The sequence below is a fragment of the Geotrypetes seraphini genome, chromosome 3 (assembly GCF_902459505.1).
Source record: "Geotrypetes seraphini chromosome 3, aGeoSer1.1, whole genome shotgun sequence".
Lineage (NCBI taxonomy): Eukaryota > Metazoa > Chordata > Amphibia > Gymnophiona > Dermophiidae > Geotrypetes > Geotrypetes seraphini.
In genome coordinates this window covers 17846757-17869918 of record NC_047086.1, presented here as the reverse complement: position 1 = coordinate 17869918, position 23162 = coordinate 17846757, and the positions used below count along the sequence as shown (strand labels likewise).

Genomic DNA, 23162 nt, shown 5'->3' with positions numbered 1-23162 from the left:
TCTCAAAAGCTTGCAAGCACAGGACACGCGCCTTTGATGCAAAATGCATGCCCACAGCTTAGCTTGCACACATGTACACCTCTTTCCACGGACTATTCTGCACCTGCGCTAATCGTTAACGCCGACAACTCATCGCATTTAAATCTGGCGACCCTCCGCAAATCTCCACGAACCTCATTTGTGTGCGCAGTTCTTCGAGAACGACGCGTCTTTTTGAAATCGTTACAGTTCCAGGGGCGGTTGCAGCCCTTTGTATTTTATTTATTTTATTTATTTTATTTTTTATTTTTTTTTATTTATTTAGATTTTTATCCCGTCCTCCCAATAGCTCAGAACGGTTTACAAATGAACATACACAGTGCGGAGTAACTAGACATATAAGTAGTACAACAGGTTTAGTGGTTGGATTTATAGTTTTTAGAGAGAATTGAATACAGGGAGATTAAGCAGAGAGAGAGAAGGGGGAAATACCGTAGTTTAATTTACGGAAAGTTATAAGCATATAGATGCAAATTTTTAGTGGATAGAGTAAGAGAGGGTCATACTGGAATTTCGGGAGGGAAATAGGAGAGTGGAGGGTGGGGCTTAAGGGGGGGAGAGACAGAGGAGATCTTTAATTGAAGAGGAGGGTCTTTACCGATTTACGGAATGCTAGTAATGAGTTCTGTTGTCTAAGTTGGGGGGGATATTAGAGAATCCAGCCCTTAGTGACTCGCGCCAAATGCAAGGATTAGTGCGTCACCCGTCCGTTATCCGGGTAGCATGCACAATGCATAGAGAAGCTCCATTGTGAATGTTTACTTGTAAACCGTTCTGAGCTAACTGGGAGGTCGGGATAAAAATCTAAATCAATAAATCAATATTTTAATATGATTTTTCAGCAAATGATTTTTTTTTTTCCCTTCAGAACATAATAGGGGAAAGACTCCTTTCTGTACCTATGGAAACTGCTTCTCAAAATAATGCCTCGCATATTCCAGAAAACATTACATGTAAAGCTGGAGAATTAAATGAATAACTATGAAGGAGAATGGAAAAAAAAAAAAAAAAAAAAATCAGGGCAGACTCTTGTAATGTTACAGCCGCCGTATTTATCAAGACTAATAATGCAAAGCTTGTCTGCTCAGTAAGCTGTTGTGTCATCTTGACTAGAGATATTACGAGGAAGATGCATCTCTGTGTAGCTCCCTTAGAGTGTCTGGTTTTGTTTGTGTGCCCATGGAAAGCGCAGCCACTGAATCACAAAAGCAATAGCTTTCAATGTGCCTCCTCTTGGAGGCCTTCCTATTTAATCCTGACTCCGTTTCATCAAAATTTCTGGTAAGCAAAGAATGCTCGCAGATAGAAATACGCTGCACATATCTTGTTTCTGGAGACTAATTTTGGTCAAATGTGAAAGCAAAAGAACAGGTAGTTGGACTATATATAAATTCCATTTACCTAAGCTTAACAAAGAAAAGCCTCCACAGACTCCAACTAATCCAGAACACCGCGGCCAAACTTATCTTCTCAAAAAGTAAATTTGACCATGTCACACCGCTCCTATCCAAACTCCACTGGCTTCCCGTTATTTCCAGGGTCCACTTTAAATGTGCCTGCCTAACCTTCAAGATCCTCCACGGTATCCTTCCTCCTTTTATCCCTCTATCCTGGAATTCCTCAAATCCAACCTCCACTAGATCCACGCAAAAATTAAAACTATCCTACCCCTCCTTAAAAGGCATCTCCCTTGTTGGTAAACTTGGCTCTTCCCTCCCTTTCAGAATCACTCAGCTCTGGAACAGTCTCCCTTCCCCTCTCCGCAATTTGAGCCCCCTTCTACCATTCCGTAAGCATCTGAAGACCTGGCTCTTCTCCAGAACGTAACCCCGTCCCGCTCCTGGCACTCTCACACCAACCTCTCTTCTCTCTTACTTATATAATTCCACTGGAGTTCCGTTCCTTCCCTAACCATGTAAACCGTGTCGAGCTCCATCTGCGGAGATGATGCGGTATATAAACCCAAGATTTAGATTAGATTAGATTAGACACGAGGGGATCTAATTGAAAGGTTCTGCTCTACGGATGACAGTTTTCTGCTGCACATAGCAATGTTCTCAGCAACTGTCAGGGGGATGTCATCAATACTGATGTCACCTATTTAAGCATAATCAGGTTAGAAGATGAGTTGCCCTACTGGGACAGACCAAGGATCCATCTAGTCTAGTATTCTGTTTTCAACAACGACTAGTCCAGGTCACAAGTACCTGGTAGGCTCCCTAAATGCATCTTATGGACCTTTCCTCCAGGAAATTGTCCAGACATTTTTTTTTAAAATCCTGCTACATTAAGCCAGCCACTTGCTCTGGCAACGAGTTTCAAAGATTCATTATAGGTTGAGTGGAAAAATATTTCTCTTATTTAAGATGTGCTACTGTGAAGCTTCATAGAGTGTCATCTAGTCTTTGCACATTTTGAAAGGGGAAAGCATATCGGGTTCACATTTACCCATTCACTCCCAGAGCACAAAGTGTTCTCTCCGCTCCTGCCCTCACCCGGTGCCTCTCAACAACAAAAAAAAAATTATCTGGTGAGGATGATCTCCTAATGCGGCCAGACTTCCCTTATACCAAGCTTAGCAGTTGGCATTTCTGAGCCATTGATGCCAACATCCCAGGCATGCACAGTTATCAATATTGGTAGCTCAAAGGCACTGTCACCAACTGCCCAGCATGGTAGAATGGCATTCTGGTAGGCTTCCTAGGAGGCTTGGAGACCTCCACCAGCATGCTAGGACTCGGGGTAGAAAACAAGGTGGGGGGGGTCTCAAGATTCTCTTTCCTCCGTGCCACCATTATTTATTTATCAATTCCAATTATTTAGCCTGTCCTTCCGACAGCATCCAGAACAGGTTATAAAATTGCATTCATAATAATAAAACAATACAAGAAATAATGAAAAATACATTAAAATTTACACAATAGTTCCAGTCGGTCAATTTCCTTTTAGCACATCAACAGGCTCAATTAAAACAAATATGTTTTAGCAGCCTTACGGAATCCGAGAAGATTATTAATATATCTTAGAGAGAGAGAGGAACCATATTCCACATCCAGACCCTGGAATAAGAATAAGCTTGAGAATGAGCAACTCTAAACTAAAAGATCTGTCATTACTGCCACACACCGATGGACCCCAAATATGAAACAGGGGATCACAAACTGTAGGAAAAAAAGATACCGGTACTCATACAAGGCCAATATTAAAGGCCGGGTTACTATCAATGGCTCCACCCCCTACAGTAACCACACCCATTTTACAAGCCATGGAACATATAAAAAGGCATTACTGAAAATAGTACACCAGTCTCTATGTCCAAGAAAACTAAAATAGATGCATTTGTCCTGAATCAGAAAGCACTAACTTTGTTTTTTTGGGTTTTTTAAAAATAAATCTTTATTCATTTTAAAGCCAAAAATAAGTGCAACATATTATACAGTCATTTTATGCTTTAACATCACTTAAATTCAATCAAAATTACATTCTACTAGTCTTTAAGCCCGTCACATTAACGGGTGCTAGAATACATGTGTGTGCCTGTCTTTCTCTCTCTCTCTCTTTCTCCTTGGCCGCTTTCTGTCTGTTTGTCTTTCTTTCTTTCTGTCTCTCTCTTTCCTCAGCAGTCCACCACCACCCCTTCACTGCTCCCCCCTGTCCAGCAGCACCCCTTCTCCCTTCCTTTTACCTCCCCCATATCAAGCAGCACCTCTTCCCTGCTCCCCCTGTCCAGTCTTGGTATGTACTTTGATCCTTCCTGAGGTTTTGGAACATCTTCTGGATTGGCTTTACGATTCTGAGAAAGCCATTTCAGATGGAAGAGAAGCAAGTCCATTTCCTGTGAGGTAAAGGATTAATAATAATAATAATAATAATAATTTTATTCTTATATACCGCCAAGGATTCTGAGTCGAGGCAGAACACTTAATGACAGAAAATCTTCTGAAACGTCACTATGGCACACCACATTACCCTGGGAGTTGTAGTTCCCCTTTCAGCTCTTTCCACCCAGAGCGGCATAGAAACAAACTACAGAGCGCACAACAAAAAGGCACTGGACGGACCTGATCCAGCTCGGCGCTATGTCATCCGGCGGAACTGATCAATCAGCGGTGAACAGGTCGAGAAACTGGGGGGGGGGGACAGCGGTTGGTGAGTGAGGGCGGGAGGGGAAAGTCGCTGGCGTGTTCCCTGCCTCCGTGTTCCAAAATGGAATACGGCCACGGAAAGATACAGCACGCCGCAGGAATCACAAAACCCTAAGTGTGCATGCGCGCTTAGGGTTTTATTATAGAGGATGACAAATACATATATCCCCCCCCACACACACTATATATCCAACAATTTGCACTCAAATTAAAAATATATTTTCCCATCCACCCTGGACGTGTATTATCAATGGGCAAAATCAACAATCACTCCTTACAGAATTTTATCAACGGCTCCCAAATATCCATAAACTTCCTATAATGTCCCTTTTGTATGGCCATCATACGTTCCATTTTAAAAGTGTGACATAGAGATTCCCACCACAAAGTATAATTTAATCAATCCCAGTTTTTCCAGTTCCTCAAAATAAGTTGTATGGCAACCCCTGCCATTATAAAGAGAAGGTTGTTATTCCGAGCAGATATTTGGCTTTTAGCCCTCATTAACGTACCAAATAGGATGGTATCGTACGTCAAATAAAGCACTAACTTTATCCCCTAGTATTACATTACATTAGTGATTCCTAGTCCGCCATTACCTTGCGGTTCAAGGCAGATTGCGTAAGAATTGTCATGATATTAAGAAACACATAAGGAATAGTTTGAACATTTTCTAATTTGCTAAGGAGTATATAGTATTGCTATAACAAAGTGTAAATCTAAAAAACTGACCTTTATTTATTTATTTTAAAAATGTGTATAATGCCTGTTACCCATTGGTTTCCAATTAAACATACATATCATTACGACAAATATCATTCCGAAGACAAGAATGTCTTTACTTACATCTTCATGACTAACTGTTACGATATATTGCGTAAATGCCATTAACAAATAACTGTGTTTTCAGCAACTTCTTGAAATTTACACGATCAGCAGAGAGTCGTAAGTTCCCTGTTAGTGCATTCCACATTTTGACTCCATTGTAGCCCTCATCACAGCATAGTCAATCGTCTATTTCCCTCCTTTAGAAACATAGAAACATAGAAATAGACGGCAGATAAGGGCCACGGCCCATCAAGTCTGCCCACTCCAATGACCCTCCCTATCTATCTTTGCGGATAGATCCCACATGTTTGTCCCATTTGGCCTTAAAATCTAGCACGCTTCTGGCCTCAATAACCTGAAGTGGAAGACTATTCCAGCGATCAACCACCCTTTCGGTGAAGAAGAACTTCCTAGTGTCACCGTGCAGTTTCCCGCCCCTGATTTTCCACTGATGTCCCCTTGTTGCCGCGGGACCCTTGAAAAAGAAGATATCCTCTTCCACTTCGATGCGACCCGTGAGGTACTTGAATGTCTCGATCATATCTCCCCTCTCTCTACGTTCCTTGAGTGTGTAGAGCTGCAACTTCCCTAACCGCTCCTCGTATGGGAGCTCCTCGTATGGGAGCTCCTTTGTTTGTCTCTGTCTACAGCTTGCTCCTCTCTCCTCCTATTTTCATCCAGCATTTGCTCAGTGCTAGAATTTGCGGCGTTACCTTCGAGCCAGCTCCCTCTTCCTAACTGATGCAGTGCACAAAGCTGCGGGCAGCGGCTCCTTGCGTGTCCCGTGCCTCATCTGGAAGCCTTCCCTCTGACGTTGCAACGTCAGAGAGAAAGCTTCCGGTTCAGGCGCAGGACGCACATTGGAGCCACTCCCTGTGGCTTTCTGCACTGAATCGGTGAGGAAGAGGGAGCTGGCTCGAAGGTAACGCCGCATCGATCGCACCGTGGACCGGTGGTTGAAGAACACTGATCTACAGCATCGAAACAGAATATAATTGTATTATCTTAGGGCTCCTTTTATGAAGCTGTGATAGCGTTTTTAGCGTGCGCAGAATTTTAGTACGCGCTAAACCTGCGCTACGTGTCTAGAACTAACACCAGCTCAATGCTGGCGTTAACGTCTAGTGTGCGAGGCAATGTAGCGTGTGCTAAAACCACTATCAAAGCTTAATAAACGGAGCCCTTAATGTTCTTATTAGACCGGACTTCCGATAAAGCTCATAATGGGTTATCCAATTAAATACATTGTGAATTAAATTAAACTAAACTAAACCTTAGTTTTCTAGACCGAGTCATCGACCAAGAGGAGCTCGACGCGGTTAACAATAATGTACTACATAATACATAAACTTGACAAGGAAAAGTAGACTGAAATAGTTAATTTCCATTAAGAACATAAGAACTGCCATCTCCGGATCAGACCTTCGGTCCATCAAGTCCGGCGATCCGCACACGCGGAGGCCCCGCCAGGTGTACACCTGGCGTAATTTATAGTCCACCATATCCTTATATGCCTCTCTTAAGGAGATATGCATCTAGTTTGCTCTTGAAGCCTAGGACGGTCGATTCCGCAATAATCTCCTCTGGGAGGGCATTCCAGGTGTCAACCACTCTCTGAGTGAAGCAGAACTTCCTGACATTAGTCCTGAACCTGTCCAGAATTTTCCGGAATAAAGCGAAAGATCCTAAACTTCTTAATGTAAGCAGTAAAGCATCCCAGAATTTGGTTAATTAAAATGCAAAAGAATGACTAAGGGCTCCTTTTATCAAGGTGCGGTAGGGGTTTAACGCGCAGAATACCGCACGTTAAAACCGCCGGCCGCGCTAACCACTAACGCCTCCATTGACGAGGCGTTAGCATTTTGGCTTGCCGCGGGGGTTAGCGTGTGATGAAGTGTCCGACGCGCCAACCCCCGTAGCGCACCTTGATAAAAGGAGCCCTAAATCTCTTAAAGGTTCTGTTTTTACCACTGAGAGAGGGAAATTGAAGTTTTAATTTTTGAGAACTTCTGGCAAGATGAGACCTATCAACAATCCAGTCTAAAGGAATCAAAGTGGCAAAAATGCCAAATAGGATCTTAAATGCAACGCAAATCTAATGGTACAATGCTCATCTGAAAAATCACAGCAAACAATGGTGCTCTTGATAGGTCAACGTTCACGAAGAACTTTTGAAAGGTGCCCATGATGACTTCTCACCCGCGCTCACTCTCATTTTTCTCTGGTTTTGCATAACTGCTATCTGCCCCTCTCTTCCCGCTTTCTCTATCCTCTGGGGTCTCTCCTACAGTTATTTTAAGAAGAGATGAGCGAAAGCCAAGAGAGACCAGGGTTAAGAGAGCATGTTAAATTATAATATGTTCGTTTCATTACAGCAAACCTCATGTGTTATTCATAAGAAGTAAGAGACAAGGATATGGGAATGGCTTACACTTGCTTGACCACGGCTTATCTTACATACAGAGGAGGTTCACGTTTTCCCAATATTTATTTCCCATTTTTGTGAGACACAATGATGGTTGGGCACTTTCGAGGTCAGCTTGGAACACCACTGCCTTGTTTGCCAAATCAATGCGTTCATCTTAAGGTTGCCTAAGTAGAACCCAATCTTTCACCTAAACGCTCCCACTGACTCGAGTGATTTCTTTTGCAGGACCTCTTTGCTCTCGATGTGGAGCCATATCGGTATAGTGGTGTCAATATGACCGGATTCAGGATTCTAAACACCGAAAACAGCCAAGTGTCCTCCATCATTGAGAAGTGGTCCATGGAACGATTGCAAGCACCGCCTAAACCTGACTCTGGTTTGTTGGATGGCTTCATGACGGTATGACTCTTACATTCTAGACTGCTTTTCTATGCGTGAAGGACTTCATATAGTCTGTTTATCAGTGCTTATATTGCATTATTTAGGCACATGGTCAAAATGAGGGTTCATAGACAACGGCGCGAAAGACAAAGACGCGCGCCGACAACTGAGCGCAAGACGGAGGCGCGCGCCGCTCAAAATTACAGTTTTTAGGGTCTCCGACGGGGGGTTTTGTTGGGGAACCCCCCCCTCTTTACTTAATAGACATCGTGCCGGCGTTATGGGGGGCTTGGGGGGTTGTAACCCTCTACATTATACTGTAAACTTAACTTTTTCCCTAAAAACAGGGAAAAAGTTAAGTTTTCAGTAAAATGCGGGAGGGTTACAACCCCCCATACCCCCCACAACGCCCCCACAATGCGGCGCGATGTCTATTGAGTAAAGTGGGGGGGTTCCCCCCACGCCCCCCCCGTCGGAGCCCTAAAAACGGTAATTTTGAGCGGCGCGTGCCTCCGCGCTGCGCTCAATTGTCTGGGCGCGCCTTTGTCCCGGCGCGCTTTTGACCTGACACCCAAAATGAGAGGTATATGTATCCGTGAGACAGCAAGATTTGTGTTGCATTCTAAGAAAAGGTACCAAGTCTTAGTGGATGCTTACTTGAGAAACGAGGCAACAATGTCAGTTGGGTTTTATTTATAACTAAAAATTGGTGTTAATTTAAACTGTATATCTCTGGCAAATGAAATGAAAGAGAGCTATGGTTAGTTGAATTTGAATCCGCATCTTCAGCCAGCCCAATAACTCAATTTCTAAGACTTGGTCCCTTTTCTTGGACTCTGACACATTTGAAAAATCGGCAGAAGTTAGACGATGGCTTGTCAACTTAATTTACTGAACTCAAGAACCTAAACCAAGCTATGAGATTCCAGCGTACAAGACATGGTTGAACTCGTATTGAGAACTCGAAGCCTTTGAAAAATCAATTTTCTTGCTTTTGCATCTTTTTAGTAAGTCAGATAGCAACACATACCTGTAAAACGGTGTCTTCTGGAAACTTGTGGTTGGTGACGCGTCAAAACCGTGCGAGACTATCCCGTGCAGACAAGGCTGGGCCGACAATCGCGCGCAGGACATCAGCGTGCCGGATTTAAACTCAATTTGAAAGTGCTTCGAGGGGGTGGGGGGGAGGAGAACCCACTGTTCTACTAAATATCACCACCCCATGGGAAACCTGATATCCCCCCTGCAACGCTAAAAGGCCTTACTCCCACACAAAACTCCAATCGCACAGCAGGTAAATAGCAGGGGAAAAAAAAGAAAAAGAAAAAAGAAGTGGAGGAAAAGCCTCAGTTCTGCTTCATCTGGCAAAAAAGCACAGTTACTTACCGTAACAGGTGTTATCCAGGGACAGCAGGCAGATATTCTTAACACATGGGTGACGTCACCGACGGAGCCCTCGGTACGGACCTTTTTAACTAGAAGTTTCTAGTTGGACGCACCGCGCGTGCGCGAGTGCCTTCCCGCCCGACGGAGGAGTGCGTGGTCCCCAGTTAGGATAAGCCAGCTAAGAAGCCAACCCGGGGAGGTGGGTGGGACGTAAGAATATCTGCCTGCTGTCCCTGGATAACACCTGTTACGGTAAGTAACTGTGCTTTATCCCAGGACAAGCAGGCAGCATATTCTTAACACATGGGTGACCTCCAAGCTAACAAAGAGGGAGGTGGGATGGTTGGCCATTAGGAAAATAAATTTTGTAACACAGACTGGCCGAAGTGTCCATCCCGTCTGGAGAACGCATCCAGACAGTAGTGAGTAGTGAACGTGTGAACTGAGGACCAAGTGGCCGCCTTGCAGATTTCCTCGATGGGCGTGGAGCGGAGGAAAGCCACAGAAGCAGCCATAGCTCGGACTCTGTGGGCCGTGACAGTTCCTTCCAGTGAGAGACCGGCCCGAGCGTAGCAGAAAGCAATACAGGCAGCAAGCCAATTTGAAAGTGTCCGTTTGGAGACAGGACGACCCAAACGGTTGGGGTCGAAAGACAAAAAGAGCTGAGGGGCTGTTCGGTGAGCTCTGGTACGATCAAGATAGTAAGCAAGGGCACGCTTACAATCCAGCGTGTGCAACGCCTGTTCCCCAGGATGCGAGTGAGGCTTAGGGAAGAAGACGGGCAGCACAATGGACTGGTTGAGGTGAAAAGCTGAGACCACCTTGGGAAGGAATTTAGGGTGGGTACGCAGAACAACCTTGTCATGGTGAAAAACAGTGAAAGGGGGGTCGGCAACCAGTGCATGCAGTTCGCTAACCCTCCTGGCAGAGGTGATGGCAATTAGGAAAAGCACCTTCCAGGTAAGAAGCCTGAGAGAAGTTGTGGCAAGAGGCTCAAACGGAGGTTTCATGAGAGCTGAGAGAACCACATTCAGGTCCCAGACGACAGGAGGAGGCTTGAGAGGCGGTTTGATGTTGAAGAGTCCTCTCATGAATCTGGAAACCAGAGGATGAGCCGTGAGGGGTTTTCCGAGAATAGGCTCATGAAACGCAGTGATGGCACTGAGGTGGACTCTGATGGAGGTAGTTTTGAGGCCAGCGTTGGACAGTGAGAGCAAATATTCCAAGACAGTTTCCACCGCTAAGGAGGTGGGTTCTTGATGATGCCGGAGACACCAGGAGGAAAATCTGGTCCACTTCTGATGGTAACATTGGAGAGTGGCCGGTTTCCTGGAAGCGTCCAAAATGAGGCGGACCGGTTGAGATAGATTCTCCGGAGAGGTCAGCCCGAGAGAAACCAAGCTGTCAGGTGGAGCGAAGACAGATTGGGATGTAGCAGAGACTGATGTTGTTGCGTAAGTAGAGTAGGAAACACAGGAAGTAGAATGGGTTCCCTGGAGCTGAGCTGGAGCAGGAGTGAGAACCAGTGTTGGCGAGGCCACCGAGGTGCGATAAGAATCATGGTGGCGTGGTCTTTGCGGAGTTTGGACAAGGTCCGCAACATCAGTGGAAGTGGAGGGAAGGCATACAGGAACCGATCCCTCCAATCGAGCAGGAATGCATCCGGGGCCAGACGGTGAGGAGAGAAGAGTCTGGAGCAGAATTGGGGCAGCTGATGATTGTGAGGTGCTGCAAAGAGGTCCACCTGCGGAGTGCCCCATCGAGCAAAGATGGAGAGCAGAGTCGGAGGGTCCAACGTCCACTCGTGGGGTTGAAGGATGCGACTGAGATTGTCGGCCAGAGAGTTCTGTTCGCCCTGGATATAGACCGCCCTGAGAAAAAGATTGCGGTCCGTGGCCCAGGTCCAGATGCGCAGAGCCTCCAAACAAAGGGGGCGAGATCCGGTGCCGCCTTGCTTGTTTATGTAGTACATGGCGACTTGATTGTCCGTGCACAGGAGGAGGACTTGAGGGCAGAGAAGATGTTGGAAAGCCTTGAGGGCATAGAACATGGCTCTGAGTTCCAGGAAATTGATGTGATGACGACGCTCCTGTGGGGTCCAAAGTCCCTGGGTGCGTAGATCTCCTAGGTGAGCTCCCCACGCGTAGGGGGACGCATCTGTGGTGATGATCATAGAGTGGGGGGGCAGATGAAAAAGCAGACCCCTGGAAAGATTTGAGGAGTTCAACCACCATTGGAGAGATTGCTGAAGAGATGATGTCACAGAGATGGGATGAGAAAGAAGGTCCGTAGTCTGTGACCATTGGTTGGCGAGAGTCCACTGAGGCGTACGAAGGTGGAGGCGTGCCAGAGGAAGGACATGCACCGTCGAGGCCATGTGACCCAGTAGGACCATCATCTGTCGGGCAGGGATGGAGGGGTGCATGAGTACCTGACGGCAGAGATGGAGCAGGGTCCGCTGGCGATCTGAGGGGAGAAAGGCCCTCATTAGCGTGGTGTCCAGAACTGCTCCAATGAATTGAAGTCGCTGGGTGGGAAGCAAGTGCGACTTGGGGTAGTTGATCTCGAACCCCAGGAGGTGGAGGAGAGAGATGGTATGATGAGTGGCTTGTAGCACGAGTTGAGATGAAGGTGCTTTCACCAACTAATCGTCCAAGTAGGGGAACACCTGGAGGTTGTGAGACCTGAGGAAGGCCGCTACCACTATAAGGCACTTGGTGAAGACCCTGGGTGAGGAAGCTAGGCCGAACGGTAGCACCTTGTACTGATAGTGGTGGTGCAGTACCTGGAATCGTAGGTAGCGGCGAGAATTCTGATTGATGGAGATGTGAGTGTAGGCCTCTTTGAGGTCCAGGGAACATAGCCAGTCGTGTTGAGAAAGAAGAGGGTAAAGCGTGGCAAGGGAGAGCATTCTGAACTTCTCCTTGACTAGACACTTGTTGAGGTCCCTTAGATCGAGAATGGGACGGAGGTCTCCCGTCTTTTTGGGGACCAGGAAGTAGCGGGAGTAGAATCCCTGACCCCTTTGATCTGGAGGTACTTCTTCGATGGCATTGAGAAGGAGGAGGGATTGAACCTCCCTCAGGAGGAGGGGGGTTTGAGATGAGTGTGAAGCAGACTCTACGGGAAGGTTGTCCGGAGGTAGAGTCTGGAAGTTGAGAGAGTAGCCGTGGCGGATGATGTTGAGGACCCACTGGTCCGACGTGATGACTTCCCAACGGCTGGAGAAAATGGTGAGACGACCTCCGATGGGTTGTGGAAGAGGTAGCGAGGGTGGATGACTGGCTATGCCCTGGAGAGAAGAGTCAAAAGGGCTGAGATTGTTTAGCAGGCTGAGGAGGCTTAGAGGGTTGAGTGGCCTGAGATCGAGCCTGAGCATGATGTTGCTGTTGACGGGGTCGCCGAGATTGCTGGGGAGGCGGGTTGAGTGGTCTGGCTGAGAACCTCCGTTGATAAGATGTTTGTGGCCGATAGGGTCGGGCAGGCGGTGCCTTCTTTTTCGGCTTGATCAGGGTGTCCCACCTGGTCTCATGGGCAGAGAGTTTCTGGGTGGTGGAATCCAGTGACTCTCCAAAAAGCTCATCCCCGAGACAGGGGGCGTTGGCCAGACGATCCTGGTGGTTGATGTCCAGGTCGGAGACTCTGAGCCAGGCCAAGCGACGCATGGCTACGGCCATGGCAGAGGCCCGAGAGGTGAGCTCGAAGGAGTCGTATATCGAGCGGACCATATACTTGCGCATTTGGAGAAGGCCAGAGATGTGCTGTTGGAAAAGTGGGACCTTGCGCTCAGGAAGGTACTTTTGGAGGGCAGACAGTTGTTGGACCAAATGCTTCAGATAGAAGGAAAAATGGAAGGAATAGTTGTTTGCCCTGTTTGCAAGCATGGCATTCTGGTAAAGCCTCTTGCCAAACTTGTCCATGGTTTTACCTTCTCTGCCAGGAGGGGTAGAGGCATAGACACTGGAGCCCTGAGTCTTGTTTTTTTTTTTTTAAGGTGGATTCAACCAGAAGGGACTCATGGGGCAATTGAGATTTGTCGAATCCAGGAATGGGAATGACACGGTAAAGGTTGTCCAGTTTACGGGGGGCTCCCGGTACCGTGAGGGGATTTTCCAAGTTTTTGTAGAACGTTTCCCGTAGAATGTCATGCACGGGAAGCTTGAGGAACTCCTTAGGAGGTTGCTCAAAGTCTAGAGCCTCTAGAAAGGCTTGAGACTTTTTTGAGTCCGATTCCAGAGGAAGGGACAGGGCAGCAGACATTTCTCTCAGAAATTTAGAAAATGAGGACTGCTCTGGTTTAGAGGTGGCATCGGGTGCCGATGGTTCCTCATCAGATGAGGAGGGATCCTCCTCGGTACCGAGAGGAGTTTCCTCCCATAAATCAGGGTCCCTGACTTCTGGTGCATGTCGAGACACCGGGGTGGAGGGCGCGGTATGGCGAGTTTTGGACAAGGATTTTCCAGAGCGCACCGAAACGGTACCAGGGGAGGACGACCGGCGTCTATCTCGGTCCCGAGAAGAATGCCGTACCGCCTGGTGCCGAGGAGGATCCAATGTGGCCTGAGAATGAACCACCGGATCGCCTTGAAGTTGTTGGGCCGAAAGGATCGGCATGGATGTGTTCACCGGTACCGAAGGGGTGGACACCGGGGGCTCGGTACGGGGCTCGGGCCGGTCTGGTACCGGAAGGAGCGGTGCCAGGATAGTGGGCAACAGTTGTTCAAGTTGTTTCTTCAACTGTTCTTGGAGTTGAGCCTTTAAGATGGCCGAGATACGGTCATCTAGGGGTGGCATCGGAACCGCTTTCTTTTTCTTCGGTTCCTTAGATGCCGCTCCACGCCCCGGCGATGAGGAGGCCGATGACGAGGCACTCACCGAGATCGGGGCAGAGCGTTTGCGGGACCGGTGCGATGCCGGTAGGGACGGTGTCGCCACCGTAGCTGGAGGGCGCTCGAGGGAAGAGGAAGGCTTCTTAGCTGGCTTACCTGGCGCCAGTGACGCCGATGCGGGGTCGGTCGGTGTCGAGGACGACGGTGCCGATTTTTGAGGTACCGCTGTTGAAGGTGAGGAGTCCATCGCCGACTCGGTGCCGAAGAGGAGAGTTTGCTGAATTCTTCGGTTTTTAAGGGTTCTTTTTTGAAGAGTAGCACAGCGGGTGCAGGAGTCCGCCCGATGCTCCGGACCCAGACACTGCAAACACCAATTGTGTGGGTCAGTTATGGAGATCGGGCGTGCACACCGCTGGCACTTCTTAAAACCGACCTGCGGGGGCATGAAGGGGAAGATAGCCTCCGCAAAATCGAAGCCCGAGGCCTGTATACTGGCAACAGGCCCCGCCGGGGCAAAAACGAAAGAAAAAAGGGAAAAAAGCAAAGTTTTTTTTTTTTTTTTTTTTGCAAATCAAAGAAAAATAAACCCGAAGGTAAAGAAAGAAAAAATAAGGAAAAAAGCGCGAGCGGGAAGGCAAAAAAGTGGTTTCAACGGCCGTTGAAAAAACACACGCGTCTTCTTCGCTCCGCGGAAACGAAGAAACTGGGGACCACGCACTCCTCCGTCGGGCGGGAAGGCACTCGCGCACGCGCGGTGCGGCCAACTAGAAACTTCTAGTTAAAAAGGTCCGTACCGAGGGCTCCGTCGGTGACGTCACCCATGTGTTAAGAATATGCTGCCTGCTTGTCCTGGGATAAACTCAACTTCTTCGGAAAAACACTCCTGCACCCCCAACGGAATACAGTGGTACCTCGGTTTACGAGTGCACTGGTTTGCGAGTGTTTTGTAAGAGGAGCAAAACATTCGCAAACTTGGTGCCTCGTAAACCGAGCTTGCCTCACTGTACAAGCGCCTCCCCCCCCCCGCGATTCGGCACCCCTCCGCCGCCATCGGGCACCCCCCCCCGTCGCAACCTGAGATCCCCCAACCCACCCGAACCCTCTTCTTACTTCCAGTGTAGCCTCCGCATCGGCACCGGCACCGGCACCGGCACCAGCATGTCCTGTGCGTTGGTGCCGGTGCCCGAAAATCTGCTTCCTGTGCTGGGCCTTGAGCATGTGCACATGCTCAAGGCCCAGCACAGGAAGCAGATTTTCGGGCACCGGCACCAACGCACAGGACATGCTGGTGCCGGTGCCGATGCCGATGCGGAGGCTACACTGGAAGTAAGAAGAGGGTTCGGGTGGGTTGGGGGATCTCAGGTCGCGGGGGGGTACCCGATGGCGGCGGGAGGGGTGCCGGATCGCGGGGGGGAGGGTGCCGGTTCGCGGGGGAGGCCTTCGGGGGGAGCAATGCCAATTCTCGTGGGGGGGGGGGAGCAGCGCTGCTGGCCTCGGTGGGGGGAAGATGGGGGGGTGGGAACATATCAAAGCAAGTTTCCCTCACTTCCTATGGGGAAACTTGCTTTGATATACGAGCATTTTGGATTACGAGCATGCTCCTGGAACGGATTATGCTCGCAATCCAAGGTACCACTGTATTTAGAAAAGTTCTATAATAGCCTGCAGAGTGATATCAAACAGCACGCCAGGCCTCACAGCCCAAAATTGTGATGATGTGAACAGGGCCAGGTTTAGATGAAAAGAGGCCCTAGGCTATTCCACTTATGAGGCCCTTTCACCTCCCATTTTTAAGTTTGTAAATTACATGAGAGATAATAAAATACATCATTACTCTGATATATATCAATATGTTAAATGAAACATGTTGTTATTGGTACTAACCTTTATAAAAAATGGGACACGGATAATAAAAAAAAAAAAAGTCGAGAACACTTATTTGGACATTTATTCTCAGCACCATATATAGTACTTGTAACAATAACTAATCAAACATAACACACAACATTGCCCCTTCCTATGTCCATAGTGCCCCCAGTGCGTCCTTCCTCACCTCACCCTCTCTCCGATGCCCGCCTGCCTCCCATCCCCCTTCCACTGAGCCCCTCCCCCGATGCCAGTCTGGGCCGCCCTGTCCTGACGGATCCACGTTTTGCCTCTCTCCCCGCGGGGCTGGGCTTTGCCCAGCTGTTTCCGGACTGACATCTTTCCCTCCCCGATCCTCCTCCCAGGGCAAGAAAAAGAAAGGGAGAAGCCGAGTCGGCGCCCCGTTGCAGCCGGAGCCGGTTCCGATCCCGAAGCGTAGAATTTCTCTTTATTTTCGGTTCAGTGTTTTAGTGTTCTCTGTTTTTAGAATAGTGCGATTTTAATTTTGCTAACAATTTGAATGTAGGCCCCTCTTGATCTTGAGGCCCTAGGCTGAAGCCTAGTTAGCCTATAGGAAAATCCGGCCCTGGATGTGAACAAATGAGCACCACAGCATTACAGTCTTGCATGGAAGACAGAATGAAAAACAACTTAGCTGCTATTGGCTTCCAGGATGTTCTCAATCCAACACTTCACCTCCTGGGCCTGGAGAATCCCCCACTTAACTTAGGAGTGTTGGCATTGCCATTGGGGGGGGGGATAGGAAACTCCCCCCCCCACACACACACACACATTACAGAGGAAACTGAACTTTGTCCCTAAAAAATAGGGGAAAAGCCTATTTACTCTATAATGGGGGGTTCCCCCCCTACAACACCCCCCCAAACGGCAGCACCAACACTACTAAGATACGTGCACGGGTTCCCCCCCCCCCCCCCCGCACAACCCCCCTTGGAGCGCTTTCAAATTGAGTTTAAATCTGGCGCGCTGCTGTCCTGTCCGCGATTGTCGGCCCGGTTTTAACTATGCATCCTTGTGGTTAGTTGAAGATAAAAGTGGGCCGAGACTCTTTAACCAACTGACTATTAACGAAAAGATGCAGCATTTCCTCTGTAGTTAGCACTGTCAAGATGTGTGGAGTATTGTACAAGATACGATTAAGAAATGCCAGATAATTAAGGGCAATGAACGTTATTTATGGATTTATAGTGGTAGCAGGGAATGCAGATTTTACCCCCTTTATAAAACTGCAGCGCAATTTTTAGCACCGGCCGCGGTGGTAAGAGCTTCGATGCTCATGGGAATTCGATTAGAGAATGACACGGTGACAAAATTCATCACTGTTCCCGTCCCCGCGGATAACCGCGGGAAACCATCTTCATGTCATTCTTTAAGGAGAGAGGAAAAAATCAGAGTATGAATGGCCACAACCACTGACCCGCAAGCTTTGCTTTGAAGAATGCTGGTGTAGAAGGACTGAGGTTGAGACAGACACTACAGAATGACAGTCTCTGGTATCCAGAGCAGATATTGTGATGTCATAATGCCTCATTCCACCAGTGTCTAAGAGCCAATCACATCAGTGATGTCACAATGGCTTCATTATCCTTGGCTCACATAAGAATCAGAGTATGAATGGCCACAACCACTGACCCGCAAGCTTTGCTTTGAAGAATGCTGGTGTAGAAGGACTGAGGTTGAAAGAGACACTAGAAAATGACATGGGATTATTTCCTGCGGTTATCTGCGGGGACGGGAACGGTGATGAATTTTGTCACCGTGTCATTCTCTAAATTCGATGAACATCGCAGCTATTACCACCATGGCTGTCACTAAAAACCACGCTACAGTTTTGAAAAAAGGGGGAAGGGGGGGGGTTAATCCGTTAGTTTTGTCACACTTTTCTGCCAATTTAAGTGGTTACATATGTAGCTTGAGTACCAGGCTACTACTCACACTTGTGCATTTAGGATGGTGATTTGTACGGACAGCTGACCACAAAACTTTACACCCTCCACCCCCCCCTTTTATGAAGCCACGTTTGTGGTTTTTATCGCCGGCTGCTGCGGTAAATGTTCCGACGCTCGTGGAATTCCTGTGAGCATCGGCACTTTTACTGTTGTGGACGACAATTAAAAAACACTTAACACGGCTTCATAAAAGGGGGGTGGGGGGATGGGTGTGTGGTTTAGTCAGCGACTACTGAATACTGGGTTCATAGTCTATAGCGCGCGAGGACAAAGGCGTGCCGACAACCTAGCGCAGACAACTGAGCGCGGGGCTTGATCGCGCCGAAGAAAAAACATATTTTAAAGGGCTCCGAGGGGGGATGTTGGTGGGGAAACCCCCCCACACACACTTTACTTAATAGAGATCGCGCTGGCATTGTGGGGGGGTTTGGGGGGTTGTAACACCCCTCATTATACTGGAAACTTAACTTTTTCCCTGTTTTTTTAGGGGAAAAGTTCAGTTTTCAGTATAATGTGGGGGGTTACATCCCACACACCCCCAACATGGCAGCGTGAGGCAGTGCGATCCCTATTAAGTAGAGTGGAGGGGTTCACCCCCCACAACCCCCCATCGGAGCCCTTTAAAATACGGTTTTTCTTCGGCGCGATCAAGCCCTGCGCTCAGTTGTCTGCGCTGGGTTGTCGGCGCGCTTTTGACCCGTTACCGAATACTGTGTTGACAGCTTTGAAAATGCTTCTACATTTCTTAAAAGGACAAATAGCATGTGTATTTATGATTGGAAAATTTAATGCACATTATTTGCTAATATTACAAAAGTAATTTAACCCCCCCCCCCCTTTCATGAAGCCGTGTTAGGCTTTTTTTAAAGCTCCGGCCGTGGTGGTATTGGCTCCGACGCTCATAGGAATTCTATGAGCAGCCAGTGATACTAAAGCCTACAGCGGCTTCATAAAAAGGGGGGGTTTTAGTGTTTGTGTACCTGGATGTGGCTAAAGAACTTAAAAACCTATATGTATTTTTTTGTGATAATGTCTACAATTTTGCATGAATGCGTTGCAGAATTTTGCCCCATAATCCAATGGTTCCCAAACCTGGTCCTTGAGGCACCCCTGCCAGTCAATAAATCTTCATGAGGCTGATAGCCAAGCCAGAAATTTGGTTTCCATTTTTGTGTGTAGATGGTTGGAACATGGCTTGAGTAAGGTTCCACGTCCATTCTCTAGGCCAGTGTTTTTCATCCTTTTTATACCTATGGACCGGCAGAAATAAAAGAATTATTCTGCGGACCGGTACGTGGACCGGCAGTTGAAGAACACTGGGCTAAGTCATGGGCCAGACCCCGCCCATCTCCACTCCAGACCCCGCCCCCATAATAGTACGAATTGCACCTTGCACGTCCCGTGCCTCATCTGGAAGCCTTCCCTCTGACGTTGCGACGTCAGAGAGAAGGCTTCCGGTTCAGGCGCAGGACGCCCGTACGAGCCACTGCCCGTGGCTGTGTGCACCGAATCAGTGAGGAAGAGGGAGCTGGCTCGAAGATAATACCACATCGATCGCACCGTGGACCGGCGGTTGAAGAACACTGTTTTGGGCCTGATGCACGTGCTGGCCCTGTGGACCGGCAGGAAATTTCTGTGGACCGGCCCTGGCCCATGGACTGGTGGTTGAAAAACACTGCTCTAGGCCACTAGTTATATATACTTCCACGCTTGACTTTCTCATTCTGTTGAGGCATATGTCACCTGCTATTACCCATCTGAGGGCAACTCGATAAGCATAGGGTGTGTTGAGTGAACCAGCACCTGACTCTCAAACTTTTACCGATTTTGGTGCACCTCTTTCCAGCAAAAAGAGATCTTTCAAATGAGTTACTTAATTGCTTCTGGTGTGAGAATTTTATCCCGGTTATTAGGTCTTTGACCACACTCGATAAGAGTAGGTCATTTTGTCTTATTACTGCTGTCCGTTGTTTCTTATTCCCGTCACTCGTGCCACCCCTGAGCAGGTTCTGAGGCTGTAGGGAAAGTCATCTCCTTGGATGTTGAACAAATCAAAGAATTCTGATCTCACCCGAGACGTTATTATTCTGTTTCTCTATGACAACCTATATCTTAACTGCTTTCTCGGGATACTCTTTGAGATACTCTCTGACTGAACGTATTTTGGTGCATGACGGCGGCCTTCTCTGCACACTTGTGTGCAATTTGGTGTGACATCAGCTGTTGACATGTCTTGTTCTGTCTCTCTCTCCCTGCCATGATTTCATTCAGAAGCTGAAGTTTCTAGAAGATCCACCTATCCACCTATCCACCACTCAACGGTACTTGTCGTAAGAAACTCTACGACAACCTCCTGGGGACACAGGCAGCTAAAATAGACTCTGACATCTCAAAATTACTGACCAAAACAACAGACATAAAAGAGTTCCGCAAAGAAATAAAAACACTACTGTTCAAAAAATATCTCCCATCATTCTAACCACCACCCAATGAGTTCCCAACCAACGACTTCGGAAACACCCATCTATACTATCTCTTTGTCTATGACCTAGAATGTACTGTAACTCTTCTACATTACACCCGATTTAAACGATCAAGTAGACATGTATTACCTCTACAAAATGCATTATCTTCTGTTATATGTAATAACATCTGTGATAAGTATTATCTTCTGTGAACTTGAAGTATCATAACTCTTTACTGTTACTGTAATATACTCCTATCCTGAAATGTAATTCTACTGGAACTGCCCAGATATCTTCTATAATGTAATCCGCCTAGAACCGCAAGGCACAGGCGGAATAGAAATCCCTAATGTAATGTAATGTAATGTTTGGCTTTGTCAGGATGCAGAGCGCTGACAGGTTGATGTGTACATTTTTAAATGATCGGAAAAAAACTCATACAATGTTTAAAGAAACAAAGAAAGAAAACATAATTAGGCAAATTAAAATAAATTCCATTTGCTTTTAATCTGTTGTTAGTCCACGATTAATAGGGGGGGGGGGGACAGAAAAAAATTCGGACATATTTTAATTCAACAAAATAATAAGAAAACAAATGAGCATCTGAGTTGAGCCTAGCTCAATGGGCTCCTTTAACAAACGTGTGTGCACTAGCTGAAAAATTACCGCCTGCTTAAAAGGAGGCGGTAGCGGCTAGCGTGCGCTAAAACCGTTAGCGCACCTTTGTAAAAGGAGCCCTAAGACTAAGGGCTCCTTTTTACGAAGCCGCATTAGCGGCCTCAGTGCACGCGGCTTACGCGCTACGGGGCTAGAACTAACACCAGCTCCATGCTGGCGTTGGCGTCTGGCGCGGCCGGCAGCTTAGCGCGCGCTATTACGCGCTTTAAACCGCTAACGCGGCTTCGTAAAAGGAGCCCTAAGAGCACACTTCTTGCTCATTGACAGGGGCACGTGACAGTTATCGCTTGTTTACCGGAAATAAATCTCGACGGCTGACAAGATTTTTGAAAAAAAAAAAAAATGTACCTGACTCCTTGAAAATTACTTTAAGGGCTCCTTTTAGTAAGGTGCGCTGGCGTTTTTTAGCGTGCGCTGCATTAGCCCTGCGCGCTAACCCCACGCTGCGCACCAAGAACTAACGCCAGCTCGATACTGGCGTTAGCGTCTAGCGCGGGCGCTAAAACCACTTAGTAAAAGGAGCTCTAAGACCTGGGCTTTTCGAGATGTGGGTATTTGAATCAAATCCAGTTCCCCAGCGTCTCATGCCATTCACCTCAACTCCTAACCATTAGGTTTGTCTTCTACTCTGCATATATGGATAGCCCTAAACATTCAAATTAGATGTTTTAAGCAGGGCTGTGGAGTCGGTAGATAAATGTTCCGACTCCGACTCCTCAGTTTTTTGTACTTCTGACTCCGACTCCGACTCCAGGTACCCGAAATTTTCTCCGACTCCAACTCCTCGACTCCGACTCCACAGCGACTTACAGTATGCAGATAGAGAAATTACAGTATACAGAATCTTAGAAATGCAGCAATTATAATATACAGTTTGTTTAGACATTCAGAGAGGTCCTTTTTGATAAAGTGGTGAATTACATAATACTGTTTGTATAGAATTTTTTCAGGGGGGACATATTAGGTAAAAGAAAAGGGAAAAAAGAGAGAGGTGTAGTTGAAGTTTAGTTGACATATTTGTCGAATAAGGCAGTTTTTATGGTTCTTCTAAAGGCGACGTAGGTCAGTTCAGCTCCATTGATGTAGTTGTCCAGCCAGTGTTGTTGGTACTTAAAAGTTCTGTCCAGGAAGGTTTTGTATTTACAGCCGGTAATGCGTGGATATGCGAATAGATGGCAATTTCTGGTTTGTCTCGTGGGACTGTATAGTACGAAGTGTGATAATAGGTATGCGGGGGCTAGTCCCCATACTAGCTTGAAGCACATGCAAGTGACTAGGCCACTGATTATAATAATAATAATAATAACTTTATTTTTCTATACCGCCATAGTCAGGTGACTTCTAGGCGGTTCACACTGTAAGAAGGCTGGACATTCAGCGAATAACAAGGTCACAATACAATACAATAAGTCAACATAAGTGATCTGTGCGCACAATGAAGTGGGCTTTTCAGCAAAGAGACTGGGATCCTAAATCTTGTTTTTACGCATTTAATTAACCTTTTCCTATCGTAATAAATTTTACGTTACGCCGGTTCCAATCGTAATTATTTCAGCAAAGTTTTGTATTATTCACCGTTATCATTTACGGCGATTGTAAACATAATGTAAATAAGTCATAAGTCTATAAACGCAAATATTTTGGGTTCCTGGCTCTTTATTAGTCCATACAGACTGTTTATCCACCGTCTGTCATTTTTGGAATGTCCCGTCATCCGGGACATATGATAAGAAAAGGTTAAAGTTGCAGTTTTGCACATAGGAATTCAGCTGCATACTTTTGAATATATAACCCCAAAGACACATTTATTATTTTTACTGAGAGTTCTAGCGGACAGGACGAGGACACTGGCATGGCAAGTTAAGAAACATTAAACGATTTTCAGGTATAATGCATTCTCTCTCACACTGTCATAAAGAGCTCATAAATCAACGTATTAGGAAACAGAAAAAGATGTAAGGCTCCCAGGATAAATGATTTTTCCTCCACATACCTACTGAATGTTCTGTGGCACTTAATGAATCATGTTTATTCATCTGAAACCCTCTTTTGGAAGATAAGGGTCTTTGTAAACCTTTATTTTGATATTAGCGTGGAGTAAATATGTCCTGGTCAATTCAGGAAATAAAGGAGACCCCCCCCTGGGC

At 47.0% G+C, this 23162-nt stretch overlaps 1 protein-coding gene across 1 annotated transcript in view; it reads left to right on the top strand.

Annotated features, from left to right (window-relative positions):
- GRIK2 (glutamate ionotropic receptor kainate type subunit 2) overlaps positions 1-23162 on the top strand; it is a 1206237-nt gene that overhangs the window by 550777 nt on the left and 632298 nt on the right. The window contains exon 6 of the mRNA XM_033936333.1: positions 7666-7839. Within this exon, the coding sequence (XP_033792224.1) occupies positions 7666-7839 (174 nt within the window). The remainder of the gene's footprint in view (positions 1-7665; positions 7840-23162) is intronic.